This window comes from Excalfactoria chinensis, chromosome 15 (genome assembly GCF_039878825.1).
Source record: "Excalfactoria chinensis isolate bCotChi1 chromosome 15, bCotChi1.hap2, whole genome shotgun sequence".
In the NCBI taxonomy this organism is placed as follows: domain Eukaryota; kingdom Metazoa; phylum Chordata; class Aves; order Galliformes; family Phasianidae; genus Excalfactoria; species Excalfactoria chinensis.
The window spans coordinates 999459-1024192 of record NC_092839.1 but is presented as its reverse complement, the minus strand read 5'-3'; the positions used below and the strand labels follow the sequence as shown (position 1 = coordinate 1024192).

The window sequence follows — 24734 nt, the reverse complement described above, 5'->3', positions numbered from 1 at the left end:
CTGCTCTAAAATGGTGTGAAAACCATCAGCGGGCTTGATAAAAAAAACTTATCTAAGCAGCATATGAAATGTATTATCTTTTCCCTATGTAATAAAGACAAACACCGGTGTAGCACTGTGCTGACTACTGCATTCTGGGTATAAGGTTTTTTTAGTTCGTTTGTTTTTTAAGGTGGAAAGTTCATATTCAATCTGCTCACTTTTACAGTTGTAAGGAAACATTATCATGCCATAAACTGGAAGCCACTGATCAGAGTGTAAAGATAGAAGCCTACATCACAACAGCAGGAGACACACCACAAAGGTTAGCAATACAGGTTACTAATTAATGAAGAAATACTCAGAAATAGATTACGCTACCACAGATTCATTATGAACTAGACTAAGGCCTGATTCTGGGGAACTTCAGGCCCTCACCGAACTCTCAAGCTTTCTAACATAAGGCCAACCACTCAAAATCACTGGACCACATCTCCAGGGAAGGTTCACACTTGTTCTGAAATGCTTACTCAGTACCTACAGCTTTGTGGTACAGTATGTAGGTAATACAACAGTGAGAAAATGAGAAGATTTGGTGGCTGTGACACTGAATTTTTTCCAGAGGTCATTTGAATGTTCATATAAACTACATCACACCAGTGTCAAATCGGAACGTACCCTGCCAAACGGCTCAAAAATCCCTCGAAGCATATCCTCAGTGATGTTGAAGTGTAATGACCCCACGTAGAGCCTCATAGGGCCGGCGCTGCCCTTCTGCAGATTGTTTGCCATGGCTGCTGCTCTGTTTTTCTCTGCCTATGGGGAGAAAAAGAAAAATTAGAACATTCTGTACAAATATGATAATAATGAAAAAAATCTCCCAAAAATTAGCAGTATACTTCTACCAAATTCAACTGTTTTACAAACTGCATGTCCAGATAATCAACTCAAAAATACAAAATCAAAGACCATGAGCAAGTACAGAGATATAACTCCGTAAAAACTTCAAGCTGAACAACTTCATGCAGAACTCTGCCTTGTACTTACTAGAACTGTCACTCTGATTTTAGCATGTGTCAGAGAGCACACAATACACATTATGATTTTTAAAAGACACTACTGCTACATTAACATCAGTATTTTCAAAAAGCAGCTTTGATTTGCATGTCAGTGACCAGGAACCATGGTCAATTTCTATGTTTAAATTATATAACCATTGCTGTTAAAATTTTTCCACATTTTCAGTGGTGACCAACTTTCAAACTCTAACTTTCCCAGCAAGTTACCAGAGCCACCAGTTAACATGCTTAGAAGCTTGGTTTATTAAGTCCTTACCTGTGATGCTTGTACTATGATCGGTACGCCCAAGACTCTCTGTCCAGTGAGTCCTATTGCCAAAGGCACTGAACTAACATCAACAAACTCGACATAAGCAATTCCCTTTGAGCGTCTGGAATTTCTATCAGAAATCATCCGCACATCACGAACCTGAAAGGCAAAAACAGAGATACTGTCACAGACAGATCTACGATAGGAAAGAAGCTGAAACAGTTTAATTTCAGATATACTAAGAAGCTATTACTGGCCAAAACAATGGCTTCGTAATTACGCTGAAATTCTAGGGTGGCATCAAACTTTCTCAACAAATGCATCCTGAGGGAAAGCTAGCATTAAAAGCTGCAATTCAGAGTCAAATGCAGTATTCTTCAGGAGAAAAGTCAACAGACACTTGCAGTCCTGCAATGCTTTAAGCCAGAACCTTACAGGTAGTAGAGCTGCTGAAAAAACGCTATTTCTTCAAAACTGAAAGTTAAAATTGGCAAAAGATTATCTGCAGGAGACTTAAAGTTCTGAAAATTAGTTATGTGAATGACAACTGCTTCCTTACATTCTGCACGCATACTGCACACCCAACAATAAACTGACATATTACTTCTCCACACTCAAAGCCTTAAATTATTTATGCCCCAGGATGCTCCTCTAAGACACCTCCTTATAATTCAGCAGAATACCCAACCTAAGCTAGGGTCACTTGAGAAAGTATTCAGAAACACTTTAACCTTCTTATTACTTACCTTCCCTACTGTAGAGAAAAATTCTTCCAGGTCTCTTGGTCGAATTCTTGCAGCTAGCTGCATGCAGAATACTGTTCGAGCATCCCTCTCTTCAGGGGTAAGATTATCAATAGGTTCTCTGGAAAGAAGAAAGATGCATTAAAAAAATCTAGTTCAAATAACTAATCTTTGAGTGCATAAAACTTTAAATACAAGCATTCTGTAGTTTAATGGTGAAAAAATATCAGCAATATTAAAAAAAGCAGGGACTAAGAAGTGAAGTGAATATCCAATATTAATATAATATTATTTAACATGACTAAACTTCTTGTTTTAACCTTTAAACATCAAGTATGACTGGAAATGAGTATTTGAAATTCAGAAGTCCCAACTACACAGAGGCTGCCATTCTGCTACTGTCATGAACAGAGAAGAGCACCACACTAACAAGTTTGTAGTCTACGACGTGAGAGGAAATTAAAGAGCACACAAAATGAATCAAGCAGACCTGTACTACTGTCAGATGAGCTTTCCAAACTAAGAAGTGGTATGTAACCAATCACTTGGCAGTCACTATAGGCACTGCATAAACACTACCATGTACACCAACAGCTCCCAGTCCTCATTGCTTTATACTTGCAGCTTGTTAACACTCCTCCCAAAAAAATCAAACAAATAGCAAATAAAGACTGTCATCCCACAGACTGGATCAGTGCAGATTTCAACTGAATAGCTGACATTAAACACCTGCATTTGAAAAGTTAAAGCTTCAATTGGGAAAAAAAAAAAAAAATTAGAAAAAATCTGGCTTGCACTTTTAGATATATAGGATAGAATTAGCAGGCCAGACTCCAGATTGAACTTCCAGTAGCTTAACATTTAGACATATCTACAGATCAAAATCTTACTGAGAAAACACAAGAAAAAGCTCAATTATCTTACTTTGCTAGTAAGTGAAAAAAGCATGCAAGATTATTCGCAAAATTAATAGAGTTAAATTTAAACAAATTTAATCAGCAGTGATTTAAATAAATGTTCCTTAATTGAAAAGCTTAAGAATGGATCGGCACTTTCTGGATTTCAGTTACGTGGCTTCTTTACAAATAACATCAATAATGGACACGAAAAAAACAGCAGCACTTTTCCATTCCATATTTAGTAGAAAAGCTAGATAAATTAGGATTAACACAAAAAATGAACATGAAAGCAAGGCATGTTTTTCAAACTGACATTATTTACAATTGTACACTAAAAATTAGAGGTGGGGGAGGAAGGATGACATGGGGGAAAAAAAGCAACATTTTTCCATGTTCTCATTTAACAGGCTTTCTGAATGATGAATTCCAGCATTACTTGTGACTTTAAAAAGGATAGCTTGAGTAGTCAGTCACACATTATTTCATCACTACACCCTTCAATGGAGAGGGGAAAAAACAAGGGAAGTATAAAAATAGTTACCTAACAGGGCTCTTGTCTTTTCTGAAGGGACTTTTGCTTCTGGAACGCCGTCTGCTGTAAAGAGAGAAGAACAAGGTTACCAAAAACTTCAACACACTGGTCTTATTTTAAACAAAACCTATTAATGTTGCAATAAAAAGTAGAGAAAACTCAGAAACCTTAATTTGATGCTGTGAGGCAGACCAATCTTCCCTCTGATGGCACTGTTGAATTTGGGACCAGAACTACGGCAAAAGCAAAGACAGACATTACTTACCAGAGCACCTCAAGTCAAGATTTTGTCTGTACTCACATTATACTGACAGCGCTCACCCACCCACGCACCTGATCCTGCCAGCACCTCCCATCAGCAGTACCCAGTGCATGCATACGCCGCGCACAGCACGCGGAACCTCCAGGCCCTGAACACGCGCCCTGCTCAGCTTCATTAACACTGCAGCATCTCAGAACACGCAGGACTCCAAGGAAGAACTGAAGCCAGAGCTGGCCAGACGTGGCACACATGTACACAAGTATTCTGAGCAACAGCTGTCGTCCCAGTCTTTTTTATGCATCTCCCCACATGCACATCTCACTGACAAGTGCAGACAGGACTCGGTATAACATCTTAAAATTAAAAACTACATGAGACTTAAGATGCAAGTGGAAAGCAAAGTAGCTCCCCGCAGATACCTGCAAAGGAAACATCCTGGGAAATTTCTTAGTGTTGTCTCTGCTACATTCACTACAAAGTGTCATCGAAATGTAAATAAAGCTTCCTTTAAGTTCTGAATGGACATCAAAACACAGAATTACTTAAGCGAGCAGTTAACCTTATCTACATAAGCAACCATCTCTTGGCTAAATCTAATTTTAGTTCTGCAGGCTGTTACAACAAATGGCAATCTGCCCGTTCCTTCCACAGCAAGGCAGCCCTCTTGCTAGCTCCTGTGGCAGAGTAACAGACTGTGACGTGAGCAGTAAATTCCTACTACTGTGTTCTCCCTGTATGTACTTCACCTCCTCCTAGGTGCAAAGCAAAAAATGCCACCCGTGAGTCCTCCTCCTCTATATCCACTGAATGTCAGAGGCAATGCTACACAGACTGAATGCCAGGGGACTGTCTTTCCATTTGCACAGAATTGTTTCTTTCTCCTGTGGATATAAATTGATGTGAAGACACCCTGAAAAATACAGCAGTCTGAAGATACTATGTAGTCTTTCACTAAGTCCATGTAGGCAGCCAGGCTGTCTTGCTACTCAGGGAAGCAGCAATGCTGATAGTTTAGCTCAGCATTCACAATGTGGAGGAAGATGCCCATTCTAAACACACCACGACACCATAACAGGTGGAAGGACAGGGCTCACGTCCAGAGCCATGCTGGCCAGGTTAAAGGAAGGGAAATATGGCCCTGAGCATCACTGGAAAAAAATAAAAGGAAATAAATCAGATGGTTTAGAAAGTAATTGTTAAGACAAAATATGACATAAAAACGGGTACATAATATGCAATATGTTCAGTTAAGGTTACTCTGGATAAAAAATACCCGCTGAAAAACATCCAAAGGTAGGAAATGCTGTATTTTAACCAATTTGGGTGAACTGCTGAGAACACCCATCCAAGTTCTCCAACACCCCCAAAATATACTGCCAAAAAGTGCATCTGGAGATGCCAGAACTGGTTTCAGAGGCTGGCATCTTATCAGAGGGGATTGCCCTGCACCTTCACACATTTTGCTGCAGAACACTGTGGTATCTATTTCAATTAATATGTAGCACTAACTACAGTGACCCCATTATCCAGACTGTTAAAACACAGACCAACTGAATAACTGCCAATGACTAAGATCATAAGCTTTCAGGGACAGTAAGAAAACACTCTCTTTGCTTAAAACTAGTTAAAAAAGCAAACAAGCAGAACAACTGAGAAGGTATAGTGAGTTTTCAAATGCTGAGAAAATAAATAAATAAACAACATTAATCCTCCAATAATCTCTTGCTCGTTTTCACTCTCAACAAAGAAGCACTGTAAGATTTAAAGAAACAAAGGAACACTAAAAAACTGGCAAAGCAAAGACATAACAGAGTGAGAAGTCTTAGCAACTGTCTGAGGCAAGGTGACAGCTTGAGGGAACTTCTGAAGATCTTTGTCACAGTAATCCTCAGGATGCACTTATTTGGATTTTTCTATTGAGATCTGCCAGTAAAGCTAGAGATCAAAGGAACTTTCTTCTTTCTTTCATCTGCCATTCTAAAAGCTCTTTGCAGTTATGTCCAGTTCCTGCTCTCATGCACGGAATAATTGAGTAACAAGCAATTAATCTTTACGTCTGGAGGTTAATAAGCCCCGCATATAGCAAAGCATGTTTTCCTAAACCTACATGATGCCACATAGTCCAAAACAATAACGAGGTCAGAAGTCAGCCTGGAAAAAAAAACAAAAAAAAAATCCACTTTCACATCAGTTGTATCCAGGAGTTCAACAAAAGCCTCTAAGATGAGGCAAGCTTTGGCCAACAAAGGCCAAGAGAGTCAATGAACGTTCAGTGCATGCGTAAGGACTCTGTTTTTTCCTACAGCTTTGTCTAAGTTCTTGTTCCAGAATATTAAACGTACAGTCTAAGTGAGTTCTGCTGTACGTGAGGAACAGCTGAGACTTGGCAGCCCCATGTCTAAGCAGGTACACTTGGTAGAGTTCTTTTCCTAAAAAGTCTTACAACATTTAAAATATTTAAGTGCTAAGATAAGTGAAAAGAACAACACAGAAAAAGCTCCACAGACACTCTCAACAATGAAAGCCAAGCACACAACTTTTAAAAATAGCAACAAGTAATGACTATCTCAGGTTTAAAGACAAAATTTGAAGACTGAGAATTTATTATTCCATATTGCCCATCCCTTTCCTTCAGAATTATCTACACCATACAGACAGCCTCTCTCCAGTACTGCAGATGCTTCTGTATGTCCACCAGCAGCAGACATATCTTAATTTAAAAATCATTTAAAGAGGATGAAGAGTGGAAAATGATGCAAGTGTTCTGAGTTAGATATAGCAGCTGAGTGCAACACTGTCTGCGATAACCCAACTCAGAACTGTCTGCACAGCCCTACAAGGTGAGATTCCACACCCAAATTCTCCATCCAGCAGCTGATGTATCTCCATCTCCTCAAGCATTGTTTGTTACTCAGGAAATGTGAAGCTGATGGCACTGCTAATAACGACTCTGTCATCATATGGTAGTATTATTTTTGGTAGATCCAAAGGCACACAAGGAAAGGAGGCTGGTGATGCAGGAGGCTTTATCTCCAGAACTAAGAACTGCTACAAAGATGTTCAACGCAGAAACTCATCTTTAAACCAGCTCTGCTTGTTCCAAATAGCAAAGGAGGTTTTTCTTTGTACCTTCCGATTAAGAACTAGAATTCTGACACCATTTTACAACATCCACTGCTTCACCAGTATCATCCACAACTTACAAGCAAACTACAGCTAACTGCTGAGCACTCCAGTCAGCACTAATGCTGAGATGAGGGTACAACACATTTGGACACATGAGAGAAGGTACGCATTAGTGCAGTAAAATGCTTTTCAATCTCTATGTGAGGAGAATATTTCAAAACACCAGGATGCCAAGGCTCCCAAATATCTGCAGGCAGAGAACTCACTCAGTAACGGAAGAAAAAACAAAGAGCAACAGCCTCCCACACAAACAAGAGGATGAAGAAACTTCCAGCTGATTAGATGAGCAACACCACCATGAAGCAAGACAACTAGCAGGTTCCACCTCTTATAGGAGGAAGATCCTGATTAGGACTCCTACATTTACAAAGCCATCTGGAGCAACAACAGCGGTACTGACAAATTCCAGCCAGCTCCTGTAATCATACAGATGCCAAAGAGCTGTAGAAAACAAACCAACTGTGCACTGTTGCAATCTTCAGAGCTGAAGCCCTGAGCAAGTCTGCAAAAAGCCTTTTAAGAGAAACAAAGCAAAAGCAAGGCTGCTATGCTGTGACCTCTGAATACAAAGGACTGAAAAAAGCACAAGGAATGCCAGGCAGACCCCGAAGATGCAGTATGTCTGCAGCACAGAGACTGCCAACATCGAGGGCGCTTAGCACAGAATGAGACCCTGAAACCTCCAGCATTTTTGACAGCATTCCAAGAGCACAAAATGAATGCACTCCCTGCAGAAGGACCCAGCCACCTTAGAAACAAAAATCCAGTCCGCAGAGAACTGTACAAGTTTAGAGAATATCAAAAAGGAAAAGGCACATTCATAAAAATCTCAAGAGATTTCTCCAAAGAAAGTGACATCACTTGCTGCAAAAAGAAGGAAAAAACCAACACCTCTTCCTAGTACCTGCTTCTGACATTACCTTGCATTCCAAGGTTTGGCAACAGCCACGATGAGACCCAGCCCAAAGCACACACAGGAAGCAGTTGCAGGTAACTGACCAAAGTCAAGCATGCAGCCTAGTGCTCACTGCTTCTCTGCTTCATTGAGGGCTAAAAGAAGTGATGGGAGGAGCATAAAGCAGGGCAAAAATATAGAACAGCAGGAACTTCAAGCAAATAACACCAGTGAAAAAAATAGCACCTGAGAAATCAAAGCCAACTGTCACGAACTACCTACAGCAGAAGTCCTATCAAGCCAAAGGACAGAGGCACTGAAGAACACTTCTACATCTCCAGATAAGTCTGAGAAAAGGCAAAGCAAGTGTACAGCATATGGCCACTACCAAGGCAAAACATTTCCAAGTTTGGATGCATAAATCAGCCCTGCAGTAAACATACAGAGGAGCAATCCAGTAATAAATTTCAATTACACAAGCAAAGGGTTTTATGAGTCTAAAATGCAAGTCACAGACCACTGCTCCTTTTTTGTTCTTTTAAACAGTTATTCCTTCCAGTTCACACACTGAAGTATTCAGGATGTAGAAATCTCACTCTACAGTTTAGTTTTTGCATTTGCTTCCCAGTTAGTTTTACACATTCTTTCAGTTGTGGTTTTACAAGCGGTTAAGAAGGAAAACTAGCAAGAAGAACATGGTATGTTACTGTCTTCCTCTTTTTTAATCCATATTGACACCATCTTCAGTCTGAACCTCTCAGTCCCTTTTCTGAGGTGCTTAACAACCAAAGCAAAAAGCAGGCAGACAAACTTTAAGCTCTCACATCATACACTGAGGGAGCACACAAGCAACTTATCATAAATAACCTACTAGGGACTCCTATAGCGGCCTCTGAATCTGCGATCCCTACTCCTGGAACGGCTGCGCCTGCGCTCCTTGCTTCTGCTCCGCTTCCTTTCCCGGCTTCTGCTCTTTTTCCTTTCCCGATCTCGGCTCCGTTTGCGCTCCTTGCTTCTGCTCCTCTTTCTGTCATGGCTTCGACTTCGGCTCTTGCTCTTTTTTCTCCTGATTTAAAAAAAAAAAAAAAAAAAAAAAGCAACTTTGGTTACAGGTGCAGCTCAGGGTCATCACTCCCTTTATTCATTTATTCACTCACATTCCAAAGCTCCTCTAATTTGATGCCACAAGCATTAATGTGAAAATTTGCTACATCTTGGTACTGTACAAGGAATTTTGGAAAAGGGATGGGTAAACATCAGGAATCCCATAAATTCATAATGAACAAGATCAATTTAATTTTGTTCTCAGAGTAACAGGACTGGAGAACAAAATACTTCCTACATTACAACTAGCGCATATTAAATGCAGTACTGTATATGCTGTCCTCCAAACATTTCAAATACACCATTAAGATGTTAAAAATAACATTTTTTGTAAAAATAACTTTATTTTTAAAGCCAAGTAATACAAACAAGAACAGAAAGGAATAGGAAATTTTGATGAAAAGGAAGACTGTTTTCTCCTGACACTGTCTGCCACCACTTGGAACTCTAAAAGTTCTGCATCTGCTTTGAACACATATCTGCTACTTCCACTCCTCGCTAAGCCATTCGCTCTTCTACACCTGTGGCTCTTGCAGGTTTGGGGCAAACTTTGAAGTCAATTACATCTCAGGCCTGGACACAGGAACGCAGGTGCGACCTCACAAGGGCAGAACAGAGGAGGACAACACCCTCCCTTACCCTGCAGCCCCCTCTGTTGCTACAGCCCAGGGTACTGTTGGCCACCTGTGCATTAAGTGCACAATACTGGCTCATGCCCAGCTTTTCATCCACCAGGACCCCCAAGTTCTTCTCCAGTCCAGCAGCAAGCCATAGTAACATATACAAACACCTCAATATTTTATTTTGATTGAAACTGAAAGGAGAGGTCAGAACCAATTCTGAAATTTAGGATGCGCTGTCTTTTTCAGTTTCAGTTTGGGAGCTGGCCACTGAAACAGAAGCAAGAGTTTCACAAATGCTTTAGAAAAAATAATCATAATCATAAAGCTTCAGAACTTAAAATACCGTGATCAGCCAATTTTGGTGGGGTTTTACAGTCATAGTATTTACTAAGAGAATCATGTTTGCATTCCAAATCTGATGGTGGCGAACAGACCCTTAAAGTAAGGCAGAGACTACCTAGGAACTTCGGCAATGCTTCCTGAAGAAAGTGTGCCTACAATCTGTTTCTGAAAGTTCTCATGTCATTTTAGAAGTTATTTAAAGCAGTGGTTATAGAAAATAGAAAGACTACAATACTCTGTAGAGAATATGAGTAATAATGAAAACATTGGACAGAAGGGGCTGGGGGAGAGGGGAAGTTGATGTGGAACCCAATATGGAACCTTTTGTAAGAAAGCAATCCAATCATTATCTGTTGTACCGCTCTAAATTCCTTACAATTTTATACAAGTATCAGTACACAGCTAAAGAAACAAAAAAATACAAGAGATGAATCATGCAGAACCTACTAAGTCCGTATCTTTATCTGATGCTAAACCAATAAATATTTCCACAGACCTGATGATATCAGTGGAAAGGGTGTAACTACATTTGTTAAAAAAGAAAAAAACTTCATAACTTCCACAACTGCAAATATCAAGGTTTCCCAATTAATTTCCTTTAACACTAATGGCGTGCATACTGAATCTCACAGCACCAGCCCCTTGCCCTAATGCAGAGCACTAGCACACTTACTTCTTGCTGCGTTCTTCGTGGCCGTTGGCACTGCTCAACTTGTTCTCATCCTAAGCAGGGTTGATAGAAGAACATCGTGAGGACGAAGCGGAAACATTTCAAGTGGTCAAAGGGTAATGGGAATGGGAATAAGAAAATACAAAACAAAAATTTTAATACTAAATTACTTGTTTAGAATTTAATATGGAAAGCTTTAGATAATTTAAGTAGGCATGTTTAACCACTTTGCTGCTTAAATTTAAGTCATACAATTATGAAATACAAAACTTACATCATTTAAAAGTGATTATTAAATTGTAGATACTTCCTTACATGGTTTAGAGAGTAAGTTATCCTGTAGAATTCAGCACTCAAGTGGTTAAATGTTATTTCTATAAAACATAAGAGGAGGTTTCAGGTTTGTGTGCCCCTCAGATCAGTACCAAGGCTACACCTCTGCCTAAGCCCCAGTGGCTACGCTAGCAGCCAGCCACTATCCATTTCCTGTGACCGATGCCATTCCCGAGATCTTCGCTCATTTTCGTTGAAGGGTTGTAAGAGCTTGATGCCACCTCTGTCACACATCTCGCCCTGAAGCAAACAGGGATTCACACTGCTTTAGTAACGTCGACTCCCAAGAAAGTCATCAATAATCCACCAGTCCAGCCTAAACATTCCCTATTTCCATACCTGTTTACATGGAAAATATCCATGTTAAACCAGGACACAAGAATTTTAACATAACAATTTACAATTTTCTCTTCAAGATTTTATATAACTACTAAATATTACATAAACTAAATATACAATTTAAAACTTACAATGCTCATTCAAAATTCACGACATGGTTGTAATTAACACTGCAGAACAGACTAACAATAGCTGCTATATTATTTATATACTTGCTTTACAATTTAATCACATGGGTTACATCAGAAGTACAATTCCTAAACAACTTAAGTTCGATACACATTACTTGTGAAACCAGTGCTAAAGCATGCATGACATTAACACTTCACCACCATTTGGTGAAAAACAAAAAAAGACAGTATTCATTTGCTGCTGGTTTAGGCAAAAGACATCACTACACTCATTGATAAAAATTTTGCATCAGAATTGACATTTCTTAATTGAACAACTAGGACAGAGAAATACAGGAGGTTTGTTTAGAATGACACCGCAGACTGTGATACTGTCTTTTACTTGCTAAGAATGGCCTATTCAGGGATCCAAGAATTTAGGTAAATTCGTTCACTCAGCAACTGATTTCCACCTGCTCTGTTAAAAGATTAACCACCACCAGCCTTCTGCATTAAGAGCAAGTCTCACTCTTCTTGCCCTCAGCAGACTGTTCAAATATTTACTTGCCATGGGACTGGTGAAAAGGTTATTCTTGGAACCCTGCTGCCTTCCCAAACCACTGCATTCACCTTGTTGCTATACCAAACTGGACCTGGCAATCTTAGGAGAGATTTCTTGTTTTGGGTGTGGGTTTTTTTTGTTGTTTGTTTTTTGCTTGTTTTTTTTTTTTTCTTTTTTTTGTTGTTGTTGGTTGTTTTTGGTTTTGTTTGTTTGGTTTTGGTTTTTTTTTGTTTGTTTTTTTAACCTAGGGGACCACGGTACAGCGATACGTCACTCAATTACTACCTTATGATTGACAGTCACACTGGAATCAAAGGTGAATTCATGGGAGTAGAGGTGAGATATCGTTAGGCAAGTCTACAAAGAGAGATAGATGGGCATTTATTCATCACGCTGAAGTGAAACTACTGCACAATATAATTACATTAACAGCATATATTTACTTGCAAGTTACATGTAATGCATCGCCAATAAGACAAATCATGAGGGCTCCAGGGATGTTAGTTTACAGTTCAGCAGTAGTTTCATGAATAATGCTAAATTAAGGTACTCAGGACCTCACTGGCATGTTTTTCTCACCTTTTTGTAAGGAGCTTCAAGCATTGCTTCTATATCAATATCATCAGCCATTTTTTCAGGACACCTGAAAGAAAAAACAAAATCCAGCTGAGAGGGAAACCATCTCTGTGTTAAGTTTTTCCTTAAATTGTCCTTACTCTATCAGCTCCAGTTCACACATCATCCTCTCAGTAGCTATTTCCAATAAGTCTGGAATGAAGCTCACCCAGTGAGCTGGTCAAGAACGTGACACAAAGAAGCAAACAATTATAGCTGAGAACAACACAAATGCTATCAGACAATTAGCAAGCAGAAACCCCTGAGGTATTCCCAACTATTTCTTTCTCACGAAAGAGCACTGCTCATGTGTGATATAGCAAAACAGGTCCAGTGGCCATCTTAAGAAATACCAGAGCTCAACCAAAGGACTACCTGAAATATGTAAAGATCAAATGTTCAGGCAAACATGTCTGCACACTCCCTGCACCTGCCAACATCACATTTAATGGCTCGATGACTTGGACTGCCTTTAAGAAATGTGACTTCCTGCATAGCACAGGCCTCTGAAGAATCTTATGATTCAAGCACTAAGAAAAGCATACACCTGATCCATTTAGTCCAGACTATCAAGTTTCAGGAAAAAAAGAAAAAGAAGCCATATCATCCCCTGCAATACCTGTCACAGACTGTTTTTCAACCTCAACCTCCTTGTGTCATTTTGTTTTTATTATACTCCAGATCCTCCTAACATTTGATTTCCTTTTCCTGTGCAAGTCCACTATTAAGAACATCTCAAAACTCTGCAGTGCTGAACAGACTCAACTTCCTAAAAACTATCAATAAAAGAGGTTCTTTCTTTTATTTTCAGAACTTAAAAGGAAGGCCTCTAGATTTGAGGCAGGCAGCCCAAGATAGAAGATTTGCCTCCGCATGTGCCATAAACTTCTTTAAAGCACAGTAATTCTTGCACCATGGTTGCAGGTACTGCTGTACAAGAACCGCACACTCCAGGCACTTTCCCAGCATAACTCAATCACTCCAAATTTACAGAATTCTTTAAGCTGTTCACCCATAACCTCTTAACTGAGATCACTGCACCAGAGCTTCACAACCTCTAAGAACCAAGTCTCTCTTCCCCATTAGTATATCAACAAATAAAACAGACCCTTACTAGTACAGAGCACTGGGAGTTCAGTCAATTGCTTAACATCAAGGCACACTAACATCATTTTTAAAGTATTGCCTTTCGGCTACAGTGTTGCCACAAATTTGGTCATCCTTAGTTTCTACATACTGGCTACATATTACTTTCTCTCAAGAGTATTTACAGGGAGCATTTCAACTCATGTAGATACATGCACACAACTCAACTCCAGCTGTTCTACCAATAGGAGGTATGTCTAAATGAAGTAGTGTGATTAAGCACCACTAAGAAGCACCAGCTCAAAATCTGGTTTCAACAAGAAACAATTTGATGAGTGGAAACTTCCACCCACAACTGCTTTTCTACGTGCACATTTAGCCAACATAACATATCCACTTATAGCTAGGGCAGGATTCTTCACACTGAAGAGAAGGGGCCTGAAGGTGAGGTCAGGGGCAGAACAGAGACAGCCCAACCATGAACCACATGGACAAGCACACCAGGAATGCTAATTGCTGCGCTCATACAAATAGAGGTAAAAGCAAACAACCATCCAATGGAAGGTTCAGAAAAAGGCAAAAAAAGCATTATCACAAAGCACTGGGCCACAGAACGTACTGCCCCAAACAAAGAAAAAGCCACAAGCTGTGTTATAAAAAAACAAAAAAGTTTAGAAAAGGCTTTTCCTTTAACACAGACACCCCTGGTGACACTGAGCCACAACTAGCAGACAACAGAGGGAAGTGTTGCCCCACCACAGCCCTCTCTTCCTGCTCCTCCTGGGCTGTGTGCCGTTTGGTGCTGCCACAGGCAGAGCACAGAGTTATGGAGACCTTCGGCCTCAGCTCATGCAATTGTACACTTTGTGATCAATGCAGTACTGGTATCACACCGAAGTACCTTCTCTTTCTATAACACACAGATCTACCGACTCTGTAATTCCAGCTAAAAATCAACACACAGTAATATTTCTAGTAAAGTATCACAGATAAGAATCCATAAAATTTAAATAAATACGAAATTGTAACAGATTGCCAAATGTCCTGCATTAAATAATAAAAACACTAAAAGGATTTCTAATAAAAGCGTTTTCGTTGTTGTTTTTTAAGGAAGATAAAAGCTTTGCATGCTTGACACCACTGGAGATCAAATAAAATAGGAATTATACTTGTCACTTCCTTGGTCAACAGGAAGCCTAAAAGAATATAAGACTTAATACTGCTGACCTCATCAGTATTTTGCAACGTAAATCCATCCCTCTCTGCTGTGTTATACCATGTAAGAAGTTTAAAATACCAATTCCGTCCACGTTTTGCTAACAGGAGGCATCGAGAAATGCTACATAGAGCTTCAACACCCGGGCTGAGAACACAGCTTTGGCCGCACGGCGCTTCCACTACCCACAATCGCAGCCCGGCACTCCCAGCGCTCCGAACACAACCAAAGGGAAAAGAAACCCAATTCGGGCTCACAGCGACGCCGCCACAAGGCCGAACGCCGCCCCGCTCCTCTGGGGCCGAGGTCCCGCCGCGCGGCCATTCGGGCCTCAGGGCCGCCCTCAGCTCCCGGCCACCGCGTCAACAGCCCGAGGGCCGCTCCCCACGGGCGGCAGGGCCCGGCCGGGCCGCTCCACACAGCGCCATCGTGGGGGGGCTGTGGTAGGGACAACGCGGCGGCGAGGACGGCCGGACCCGCCCGCTACGTGGCCGCGGGAGCGGCCGAGCCCGCGAGGCGAGAGGAGGCCGAGCGCCACCCGCGACGGCGACAAGAGAACGCGGGTCGGACACCGCGGGGGAAACCGCCGGCGGGGCCCGAGAGCGCGGCACGGAGCCGCCCCGCCGGAGCGAGGAAGCAGAAGCAGCGGGAGGCGCCCAGGCCGACGGACGACGCGGGCCCCAGCGCCCCGAGGGCCAGGCCGCGGCTCGCCCGGTCCGGGCCCGGCGGCAGCACGGCAGTTACCTGCGCCGCGGGCAGCCGCTGTCCCCGTTCAGGTGTCCGAGGCCCGGCGGTGGCAGCGATGGCTCCCGGCTCCGGCGCTGGCTGCGTTGACGGTGGGGGATGGGCCCGAGGGCTCGGCGGCTCTCTCCGAGCGGTTAAAGGGCGGACTGTGAGCGTCGCTCGGGCGGCCGCAGGGCGGCAGGCGGTAAAGAACGGCGCGATCGTGACGAGGAGATCCCGGACCCGGGCTGGGCCCCGGCTGTGGCCGCAGCGGCTGCTCCCCGAAATGGCGCCCGCCGCGTCTCGCTGCTCGCAGGCTCCGCACACGGTACGGGGTCGCCCAAGATCCGTCGCAGGGGCTATCGCGAGACACAGAGGCCAGCCTCAGCCCCGCGCTCGCCACCTCTCGCGAGACAGTGCGGCCGGAAACCACCTCTCAAAACTCTCGCGAGACTCATCGAGGACCGCAAGACCACCATCTCCTCTTCTCTGTGTTCTCGCGAGACTGTTCGCACCCGCCACGGGAGGTCAAAGGTGACCCGTAGGAATTTGAACTCAGCGCCGCCATTTTCCTGCTGCAGCTCCTGGGGGGGGGAACGAGGTGGGGGAGCCGAAGGGGCTGTTGTGTCCTTGTGTCCTTTCTTAGCGACCGGGCATTGAGGTTGCTTGTAATACATCGACAGGAAGGGCCTTGTTCTGTGCAGTGTCCACCCTTGAGCCGTGGTGGCCCAAACAGTCCCGACTCAATTGGCCGTATTCAGTGTTTTTGGTGTCCTTTATGAACAGGGAAGCAGAAAACAGATGCTCTGCTGGAATTCAGAATAAAGGGGGGCTAGAAGGGGGATAGTTAAAGGTAGTGTTCAGAAAATGATTTAGTTAGGTAGAATAACAAGGACAGAAAATGATTTAGTTAGGTAGAATAACAAGAAATGGAGACAGTGGGTCTGGGAGAGCAGATAAGGTGTGAGAACTCCCTGAGACATCTGGCGAGGAGGGGATTAGGGGTTGTAAATATCAAAAGAGGAGTTGCATCTCCCTGACAAGATGGGCGATAACAAGAGGGGGTCTGCATGATAGAAGTCATTGACTATGCATGAGGTGTACCTATATCTGTATCACGGTTTTACCAGTTGGTGTGCAAGTTTGGAGGAGCTATCCCCCTTGCACCCAGCGCTGGAATAAACATACCTGCTTTATAACCCATCTCTGGATTATAGAGTTTGATTCCGCAAGTCATTTTGGCGACCCAGATGGGACCCTCTCTGTTCGGCTGCAGGACCGGCTGAGAGAGGGGACACCTTTGGCGCGCCCCGAGATTTCTCGGAAGGACTCCCTTCCCTCATCCGATCACTGCGGGAGCAGACAAGGACCGTCTATCGGCGGATAAGGTATGTTTAATGGGTACAGGGGAATCCGTAAGTCGTGAGGAGACGTCCTACGCAGGAGGTGTGAGCTGTAAAGCTCTCCCCTTTGGTAAAGGGCCCGGGTTGTTGGTTGTGTAATCACGATCAGAGGCCGTGTAGATCGTGGGTTCGAGTCCCACTGAAGCGGTCTCTGAGCCGTTTCAATTGTGGGTTTAAGTCCCACTGAAGCGGTCTGAGCTGTTCTAGTTGTGGGTTTGGGTCCCACTAAGGCAGTTTCAGCTGTGGGTTCGAGTCCCACCGGGATTACCGTACGTGCACGAGGAGAGCTATTTTGCTCCCCCTTAAGGGGTTGGTTGGTTGGTGACAAAGTATAGTGGATACTCTGTCAACGCTAACTTGGGTTTTCCTAGCTGTATTAGCAGGAATTGTTGTGTATTTGGCCATTATTAACATCTCTTATTAACGCTTGTTACTGTACATTTGAACTAAGTGTCGAACCAACAACTTTGATATTTTCTGAGAAATGTTGTACCTTCAACTGTGTAAAGACCGGTCTTGTGCAGTCTGTGTGAGTGTGGTGTGAGTGAGACGCAGCACAGCTGCGGGGCGAGTGCGGAGTCCCGACCCGCGGTTCCGTCCTCCCGCGAGGGAAACGGCCGGGGACGGACGAAGCAAAAGTTTCTTTCATGTTCTGTATGTTGCTATGTGTTTGTCTTATTAATTATTGGTAGCGTTGCGGCAATTGTTAGCGAAGCGCATACGAAGTCTGGCGGTGGAAAAGGCCCTCAAAGGCGAACCACAATTATTATCGAGACCCTGTTGCTTTTGTTGTAGAGAATGCCGCGGTTTAAGGGTGATAAAGACTCAGATTAGAGAAACAATAGGGTTGTGTTACCTCCGCTTTAACGTGTTAACTTTACGGAATTTGTTTTGAACCATTGCTCCCCCTCGTTGTGTGTGTACAGAGTAATGGGGGGGGAACACAAGGGAAAGAGATACCTAAGAAAAAAAAAGATCCCAAAATCAGGAAAAAGGACAGGAAAAAGTTGTTTAAATATTGTGTACAGATATGGCCTAGAGAGCCACTACAGGGAAAATCAATATTTGGCCAAATATGGATCTGATGAAGTTTGGGTTTGTCAGGTCTTGAATTTATATGTATATATATAAGAACAAAACCCCTTTTCAAAAGAGGAATCAGAATATGCTGCCTGTTGGATACAAGAAATCAGCCTGTAATTAGTAAAAAGAAAAAGGCCGGGACCAGGAGGGAGAGGAATTAGGAAAAAAACAAAACAAACAAACAAACAAAAAAACAAACCTAATCAGTGGGACCCTCTAGAGAATCTCCCCCCATGTAACCCCAATGTAGCACAAAGGGAGACAGGCACTGCCCCAGTAAGAGAAAATGGTAAAGCACATAGGGTCATTTCACAGAAAAGGGGGGCATGCTGGGCACTGAAGAGAATTAAAACAATGTGAAAGGGACACTAGCTGTACCAACACCTCAGTGTACCCCTTATGGGAGGTCCCACTGGGACAAGGACAAATATGCTATGTAAACTCCCACTCACTAGTGGAGAAATTAGAAATTTTAAGAAGGAAATGAAATCTTTAATTGAGATAAATAAAATAAAATAAAATAAATAAAAAAATGAGTTAAATAAGAGTAGCAAAACAATGAGATTAATTCCTGGGACTTTGAAAATGTTGGTCCCACCAGGAGCCCCATGTAAATATAAAAGTGGGACCTGAGGGTGAAGAAGTTGTGGTTTTAGTTGATACAGGGGCAGCTCATTCATTGCTGGCCCATAAGGTATCAGGACTCAAATTAGCAAATGAGGCCTTAAAGTTATCAGGGGTAGAGAGAACCTGGATGACAGTACCAATTTTTGAGAATACTGAATTAAAACTAGGGGATAAAGATGAAGTTGGGAATCAAGAAAAACATGCAATAAGGCCATAAAAATAAGGGTGGAACAGCCCAAGGAACTGAACACTATGGATTGCTAAAGGAACGTTATATGGTACTAAGGGTGTTTGTGGAAACTGAAAAACTGTATTGTTTGTTCTGTGGGTTCTGAAGGGAATGGAACAAACTGCTTTGATGGTATAAGAAAGTGTAATTGTTAATGATACAGAAGTATAACTGAGGGTATGTGGAAATGTAACTGAGGGCACAAATAGTGGAATAGTGTGCAAAGGAAAGAGAGTTAAAGAGAAGGTGAGTTATCTGTGCCTGTAAGAGAGCAGCCCCCAGCACTGTTCCACCCCCCCGCAAGAACTCTTGGAGAGAAAGAGAGAGAGCCAGACAGAGACTGCTGCTGTAAACTACAAAGGGGGAGGTGGAAAGGGGGAGGTGAAGGGGACAGGGCACTGGAAGTGAGAACAGCCTTCATGTGCAGAGGTCTGGGAAACCTGAAATTCCAGTGTTAGCATTGGACACCTCTGGAGAGAAGGAGATAAAACTGAAATAGGATGTTAGTAGTTGATGTAATGATGAGAGTTTGGAAAGTGAGAAAGTTTGGGACAGACACAGGCTGAAGAAGGCAAGGACTGGCAAGGTATAACAGGGATATCAGGACTGAAGAGAGGTAAACGATATGAAAACAAAACAAAGCAAAATGACTGACAAACAGATAGCAAGGGAATTGGTGATAATAACAGCTGTTACTGTTGTGGTGCTAGAATAGGGCCATAGGACCCAGAGATCCCCTCAGGGAGAGGTGAAGGGAGCGGGGGCTTGAAGAGCCCAGGGAGGGTTCCGCCCCTGGAAGGAGAGCAGTGTGCAAACTGCAAAGGAAACTGCATCTAGGGAAGCAGGATAAAGAGGTTTATTTTCTGGTGGATATGGGTGCTTCTTACTACTCATAGATAGTTTTGTAGCAGTAGTAGAAGCTACTGCCCAACAAGAAAAGAGTTTACATTTTTGGATTAATTAAATAAAAGTAGGAATACAGTAATTCTCGTACCTGCCAGGTTACTCTGGCAAGAAATTTAATAAAACTGAAGCTAAGGGTCCAACAATATTGACTGAATAAAAGATGTAAGTCTGGCTTTAACACAAATGGGGAAAAACAATGTTGTACCCCCCCCCCCCCCCGGAGTCATGCACTTAGGGGTGTGGGCATCAGGGCCAAACATGAAGCCCTAAGTAGAAGTTAAAAGCAAGAGACTGCCCAGTCAGGGTAAAGCGGTGCCCTATAAGGATATGTAACTGTAGAAGGATAGAAGAAATAATAGATAACCTTTTGGAGCTTGGACTCCAATTTTGCAAAAATTTCTGATAGCAAGTGTAATAGTTTGGTACAAGACTTGAGGACAAGTAATAGAATTGTTGAATGGATACACTCAGTGGTGGCAAATCCATGCACCTTATTAACCCAGTTAAGGAATGAATAGGTGGAGTTTACTTTCTGGATTTGAAGCATGTCTCTTCTGCCTGGTTTGGCCAATATGGGGAGAAGAGACTCAGTTAAGCAGAACAGTGTTACCCAGGATTGTGAGAACAGCTTAATGATTTTTGTGAACTGGTCAACTCGTGAGCCTGAGACCTGGGATCCTCCATCCCAGTGTGGAACTTTACTGCAGCACATGGATGCCACAGCAACAAAAGAGAACTGTGCAATGGTCTGTGAGTCTGCTGAGTTTCTTCGTTTACAGAAAGCACAACTAACTCAACAGCAAGTGACATATTTGGGATATGGGATTACAGCTGGACTTTGAACCTTAAGGAATGCCAGGAAAGAAGCCATCTGCCAAACTCCTGAGCTGCAAATTGCCAAGGAAGCGAGTAAGGGATGGCCGGGATGCCTGAGGGCAGTGGCTGCACTGGTGCTCAATATTCAAGCAGCCTGTAAATCTATATTGGGCCAAAGGATCCCAGTTTTAATATCTCATCCAGTGTTTACTGTATTGGAGGCAAAAGGGGTACATTGGCTCTCACCCCAGAGATTCCTGAAATACCAGGCCCATCCTGATAGAGCAGAATGTTGTAGAAATAATTGTAACTAATATTGTCAACCCAGTATCTTTCCTTAGCGAACACCTGGAGAACCAGTATCTCCTGACTACTTTGAAACAACGGAAGCTGCACATTTCAGACGGTCAGTCAGACCTAAAGGACAAAACCCTAGAAGATGTAGAAGTTCCTGGTTTACTGACAGCTGCAGTTTTGTGAAACAAGGAGACTGTAAGGCAGTTTATGCGGTACCTGCTATTGACCAGGATCCAAGGACTTCACCCATTTCAAGCTGGGGACTGGATCCTGATCCAGATGGGGAAGGAGACAAAGCTGCAGCCTGACTGGGAAGGACCATTCCAAGTACTTCTAATGACTGAAATAGCTGTGAGGACAACCAAGAAAGGATGGACTCACTACACACTGTTAAAGGCATCCACTAGCCCTGAGGCGTGGGAACTGTTGCCACAGAAAAACCTTTAAAAGATAAGAATTAGAAGGAAATAATGAAAAGTTTTTTTATATCATTTTAGCTAACCTTTAACTTCTCCTCAAATAGGTGAATAAATTGTATATGTAAGTGGGAGAGTATTATAACCTATATAGAACTAATGCTCACAAAAAGTTTTCCATGTTGTAACAAGGAGTTTTTTACTGCTGTACCCATTCGTTATCCTGATAATTATCTGGAAAATGTAAAATTTGACAATAATGCAGGGGAGGGACCAACTGATAGTTTTGATGTGAATAAGGGACTCTTGTAGTGTATGGAATGATGTATGGTGGACAACTGCCTATTGAGGCTGGACATATACACTCCTAACTAAATACCCAGAATGTCCAGGATACTGAAGAGCTTAAAAAGGGGTGGAAAATCTCCCTAAAAACCCTGCAGTTAGGACAGTTCAGGAGATAAAAGATCTTAGGCAAACACTGGAAATCAAAACAAGATATGGGGACATTAATGCCTGGGTAGAATGGATTAAGTGTACTGTCCAGAGTCTCAACCGTAGCAATTGCTATGCTTGTGCATCAGGACGGCCCATAGCTCAGGTGGTGCCCTTTCTGCTGGGGTGGACCAAGGACCCCAAGAGAATGCAATGCATGTTTGCCCTGTACCAAGAGAAAACTGCCTGGGAAACAGAGACTGCAGATCTCTCTCTCATTCCTCCAATGCCTGATACAGGTGTCAAGATTCCTCCTGCAATCTCTACAGCAGTAGGTAACCACACAGCTTGCCTCTCACGGCAGGGTGTGAAGGCTACCAGGCCTATGGGAAACTTTTCCTTATGCAATGAGGTCTTGAATGTTACGGAGGACTCAGCAGGAAATTATACAAGATTGGAAATCTCTAGGGCAAATCTCTGGTGGTACCGTGGGGGACAGATTTTATGGCCCAACTTAACCATCTAACTGGGGAGGCACCTGGGCACTTCTTCAATTAGTTATACCATTCACCCTGGCATTTGAAAAAGAAATGTATATAGATTCAGTCAGGGTACCTAGAGGTGTCCCTGATAGATTTAAGGCAAGAAATCAAAATGCTGCGGGATTTCAGTCACTGTTTTGGTGGATGACAATCAACAAGAACATAGAAATTATAAGTGAATCTAGATGCCACACACAGGAAAGGAATGATCTAGCAGGAGAGAAATCCTGCTAGATTAAAGAAAAGGGGGGAATGAACAGGGAAGCAGAAAACAGATGCTCTGCTGGAATTCAGAATAAAGGGGGGCTAGAAGGGGGATAGTTAAAGGTAGTGTTCAGAAAATGATTTAGTTAGGTAGAATAACAAGGACAGAAAATGATTTAGTTAGGTAGAATAACAAGAAATGGAGACAGTGGGTCTGGGAGAGCAGATAAGGTGTGAGAACTCCCTGAGACATCTGGCGAGGAGGGGATTAGGGGTTGTAAATATCAAAAGAGGAGTTGCATCTCCCTGACAAGATGGGCGATAACAAGAGGGGGTCTGCATGATAGAAGTCATTGACTATGCATGAGGTGTACCTATATCTGTATCACGGTTTTACCAGTTGGTGTGCAAGTTTGGAGGAGCTATCCCCCTTGCACCCAGCGCTGGAATAAACATACCTGCTTTATAACCCATCTCTGGATTATAGAGTTTGATTCCGCAAGTCATTTAGCCGGGTGTGCTCGCTGCCTCCTGCGCCCCGGGGCATCTCAGAGGGGTGAGAGGTGCTTCCTGTGGGCGATGTGATGTTCCTTGGCTATCCAGCAGCGGGCGTGCCGGCCTTGTCTTCTGCTGGTGGCTGCAGGCGCTTTGCTGGCACTGCAGCCTGAAGCATCCATGTGGTCATCCCTACGGTGTGTGATCATCCCTACGGTGTGATCATCCCTACAGCCACAGCTCTGGCGTTAAGCTCCATGTCAGAAAGGTCCCCTCGCGGCCCTTTGACTCTCTGAGACTCTGGACTCATTTCTGGAATGTTCTGAAGAAGGACTGAGCATCTCCTTAGGGAGAGGAGGACCATGAGCACTGCTCAAGGATCAGCTTTGCATCACTGGATCCAGGATTGGTGACTGCATCTTTCTTCCTGTCTCCCCCCACCCCTTCTTTCAGATTATGTTGTTTACCAGAAACAATATTGTTGGTAACCTGGTCTCCTCTTGCAGCTTTTGGCCCAAGCCACTGCTGACTGCCATACAGAGTCTGCCAGCACCTTGGGGGCAAATGGTTTAATGGAAAAAGTATGAATGTCTTGTGAGATGAAACCAGTTTGTCTCACATGTTACAAGCTTGAGCCAATTCCTCCATACCGTATGCATGACACGGAGTGGGTTTGTACTGAAGCCAGTGGCAGACAAGCATTAGTGGCTGGATTTTGAGCATTTTTTTCTCTGATGAGTCTGGAACAGTTTATAGAGAAGAGTTAAACAAACTGTCTTCTGGAACTCTATTTTGTTCCCACAGTGGTTGAAAATACTTAAACCAATGGGGGGGACGACTAAGAACTCAGGCCCATAGGCTTCCAAATCAGAACGTATTTTATCATGCTGCAGGCCCTGAGCTCTGCAGTGCTCTGCCTCTTCTGGTTCTCCTTTCAGTGGGACATTCGTGGGTCAGGGACAGGCTTGACACGGAGCGGAGCCTTTCTGCCCTTCCTGCTCTGGGCGCTGCAGGATGTGCTGTGACACAGTGCTGTTACCGCTGCAGTGAGGCCCCGCGGGAGGACTGGAGCAGGAATTCGGGTCGTTCGTTTTATCTCGCGCTGCGGATGCTGAGAGAGCTCTCGCAGATTTGAAAACTGAAAAAAGAGCAAAAAAACAAAAAACAGTAGGGACTAAAATAGAAAAAGAATTGCGCTTTCCCACACCGGGAGTCGAACCCGGGCCGCCTGGGTGAAAACCAGGAATCCTAACCGCTAGACCATGTGGGATTGCATGCTAGATGGCTCTGCTGCGCCGCCAGCTTCCTGCGCTCCGCCTGCGGTGCAGCGCCGCCTGCCGGCCGCCTGCCGGTACTGCTGAGCGAGGAGCGAGAGAAGGTCCGCGGAGAGGAGCGGGGCGGGGATGGCGCGATGCAGACCGGCACGATGCAGGCCGGCACGATGCAGACCGGCGCGATGCAGGCCGGCACGATGCAGGCCGGCACGATGCAGACCGGCACGATGCAGGCCGGCACGATGCAGGCCGGCACGATGCAGACCGGCACGATGCAGGCCGGCACGGCCCCGCCACCGGGGGGCAGCGAGGGCCGAGGCGCTCAGAAGCAGCGCGCCTGGCTCATCTCAATCGGCCAACGTGTAGAACTGCCCCAGCCGTTAGAAAGCTCAAACCTAAATAGGAGCAAACAGGAAAAACCAAGTCTTAGGGCTGCCGTAGCGATGCTCTTTAGAACCA

General features: G+C 43.7%; 1 protein-coding gene and 1 non-coding gene across 7 annotated transcripts in view; both read right to left on the bottom strand.

Moving 5' to 3' along the window:
• Window positions 1-15878, bottom strand: part of RBM39 (RNA binding motif protein 39) — a 29310-nt gene extending 13432 nt beyond the window's left edge. The window contains exons 1-10 of one of the 6 annotated variants that reach the window (XM_072349757.1): window positions 15570-15875; window positions 12488-12551; window positions 12194-12265; window positions 10568-10617; window positions 8697-8891; window positions 3650-3715; window positions 3492-3545; window positions 2055-2172; window positions 1315-1467; window positions 658-795 (exon numbers count right to left, since the gene is read on the bottom strand). In XM_072349757.1, the coding sequence (XP_072205858.1) occupies window positions 658-795; window positions 1315-1467; window positions 2055-2172; window positions 3492-3545; window positions 3650-3715; window positions 8697-8891; window positions 10568-10617; window positions 12194-12265; window positions 12488-12538 (897 nt within the window). In that variant the 5' untranslated portion in view covers window positions 12539-12551; window positions 15570-15875. Of the gene's footprint in view, window positions 1-657; window positions 796-1314; window positions 1468-2054; window positions 2173-3491; window positions 3546-3649; window positions 3716-8696; window positions 8892-10567; window positions 10618-12193; window positions 12266-12487; window positions 12552-15569 lie in introns of all 6 variants that reach the window. The other 5 variants (XM_072349758.1, XM_072349761.1, XM_072349762.1 and 2 more) reach the window with 5 other exon arrangements.
• An 8321-nt stretch (window positions 15879-24199) lies between these two features.
• On the bottom strand, window positions 24200-24271 carry TRNAE-UUC (transfer RNA glutamic acid (anticodon UUC)). Its single transcript has one exon. It is a non-coding gene; the product is annotated as a tRNA-Glu (tRNA).
• Between the last annotated feature and the right edge of the window lie 463 nt (window positions 24272-24734).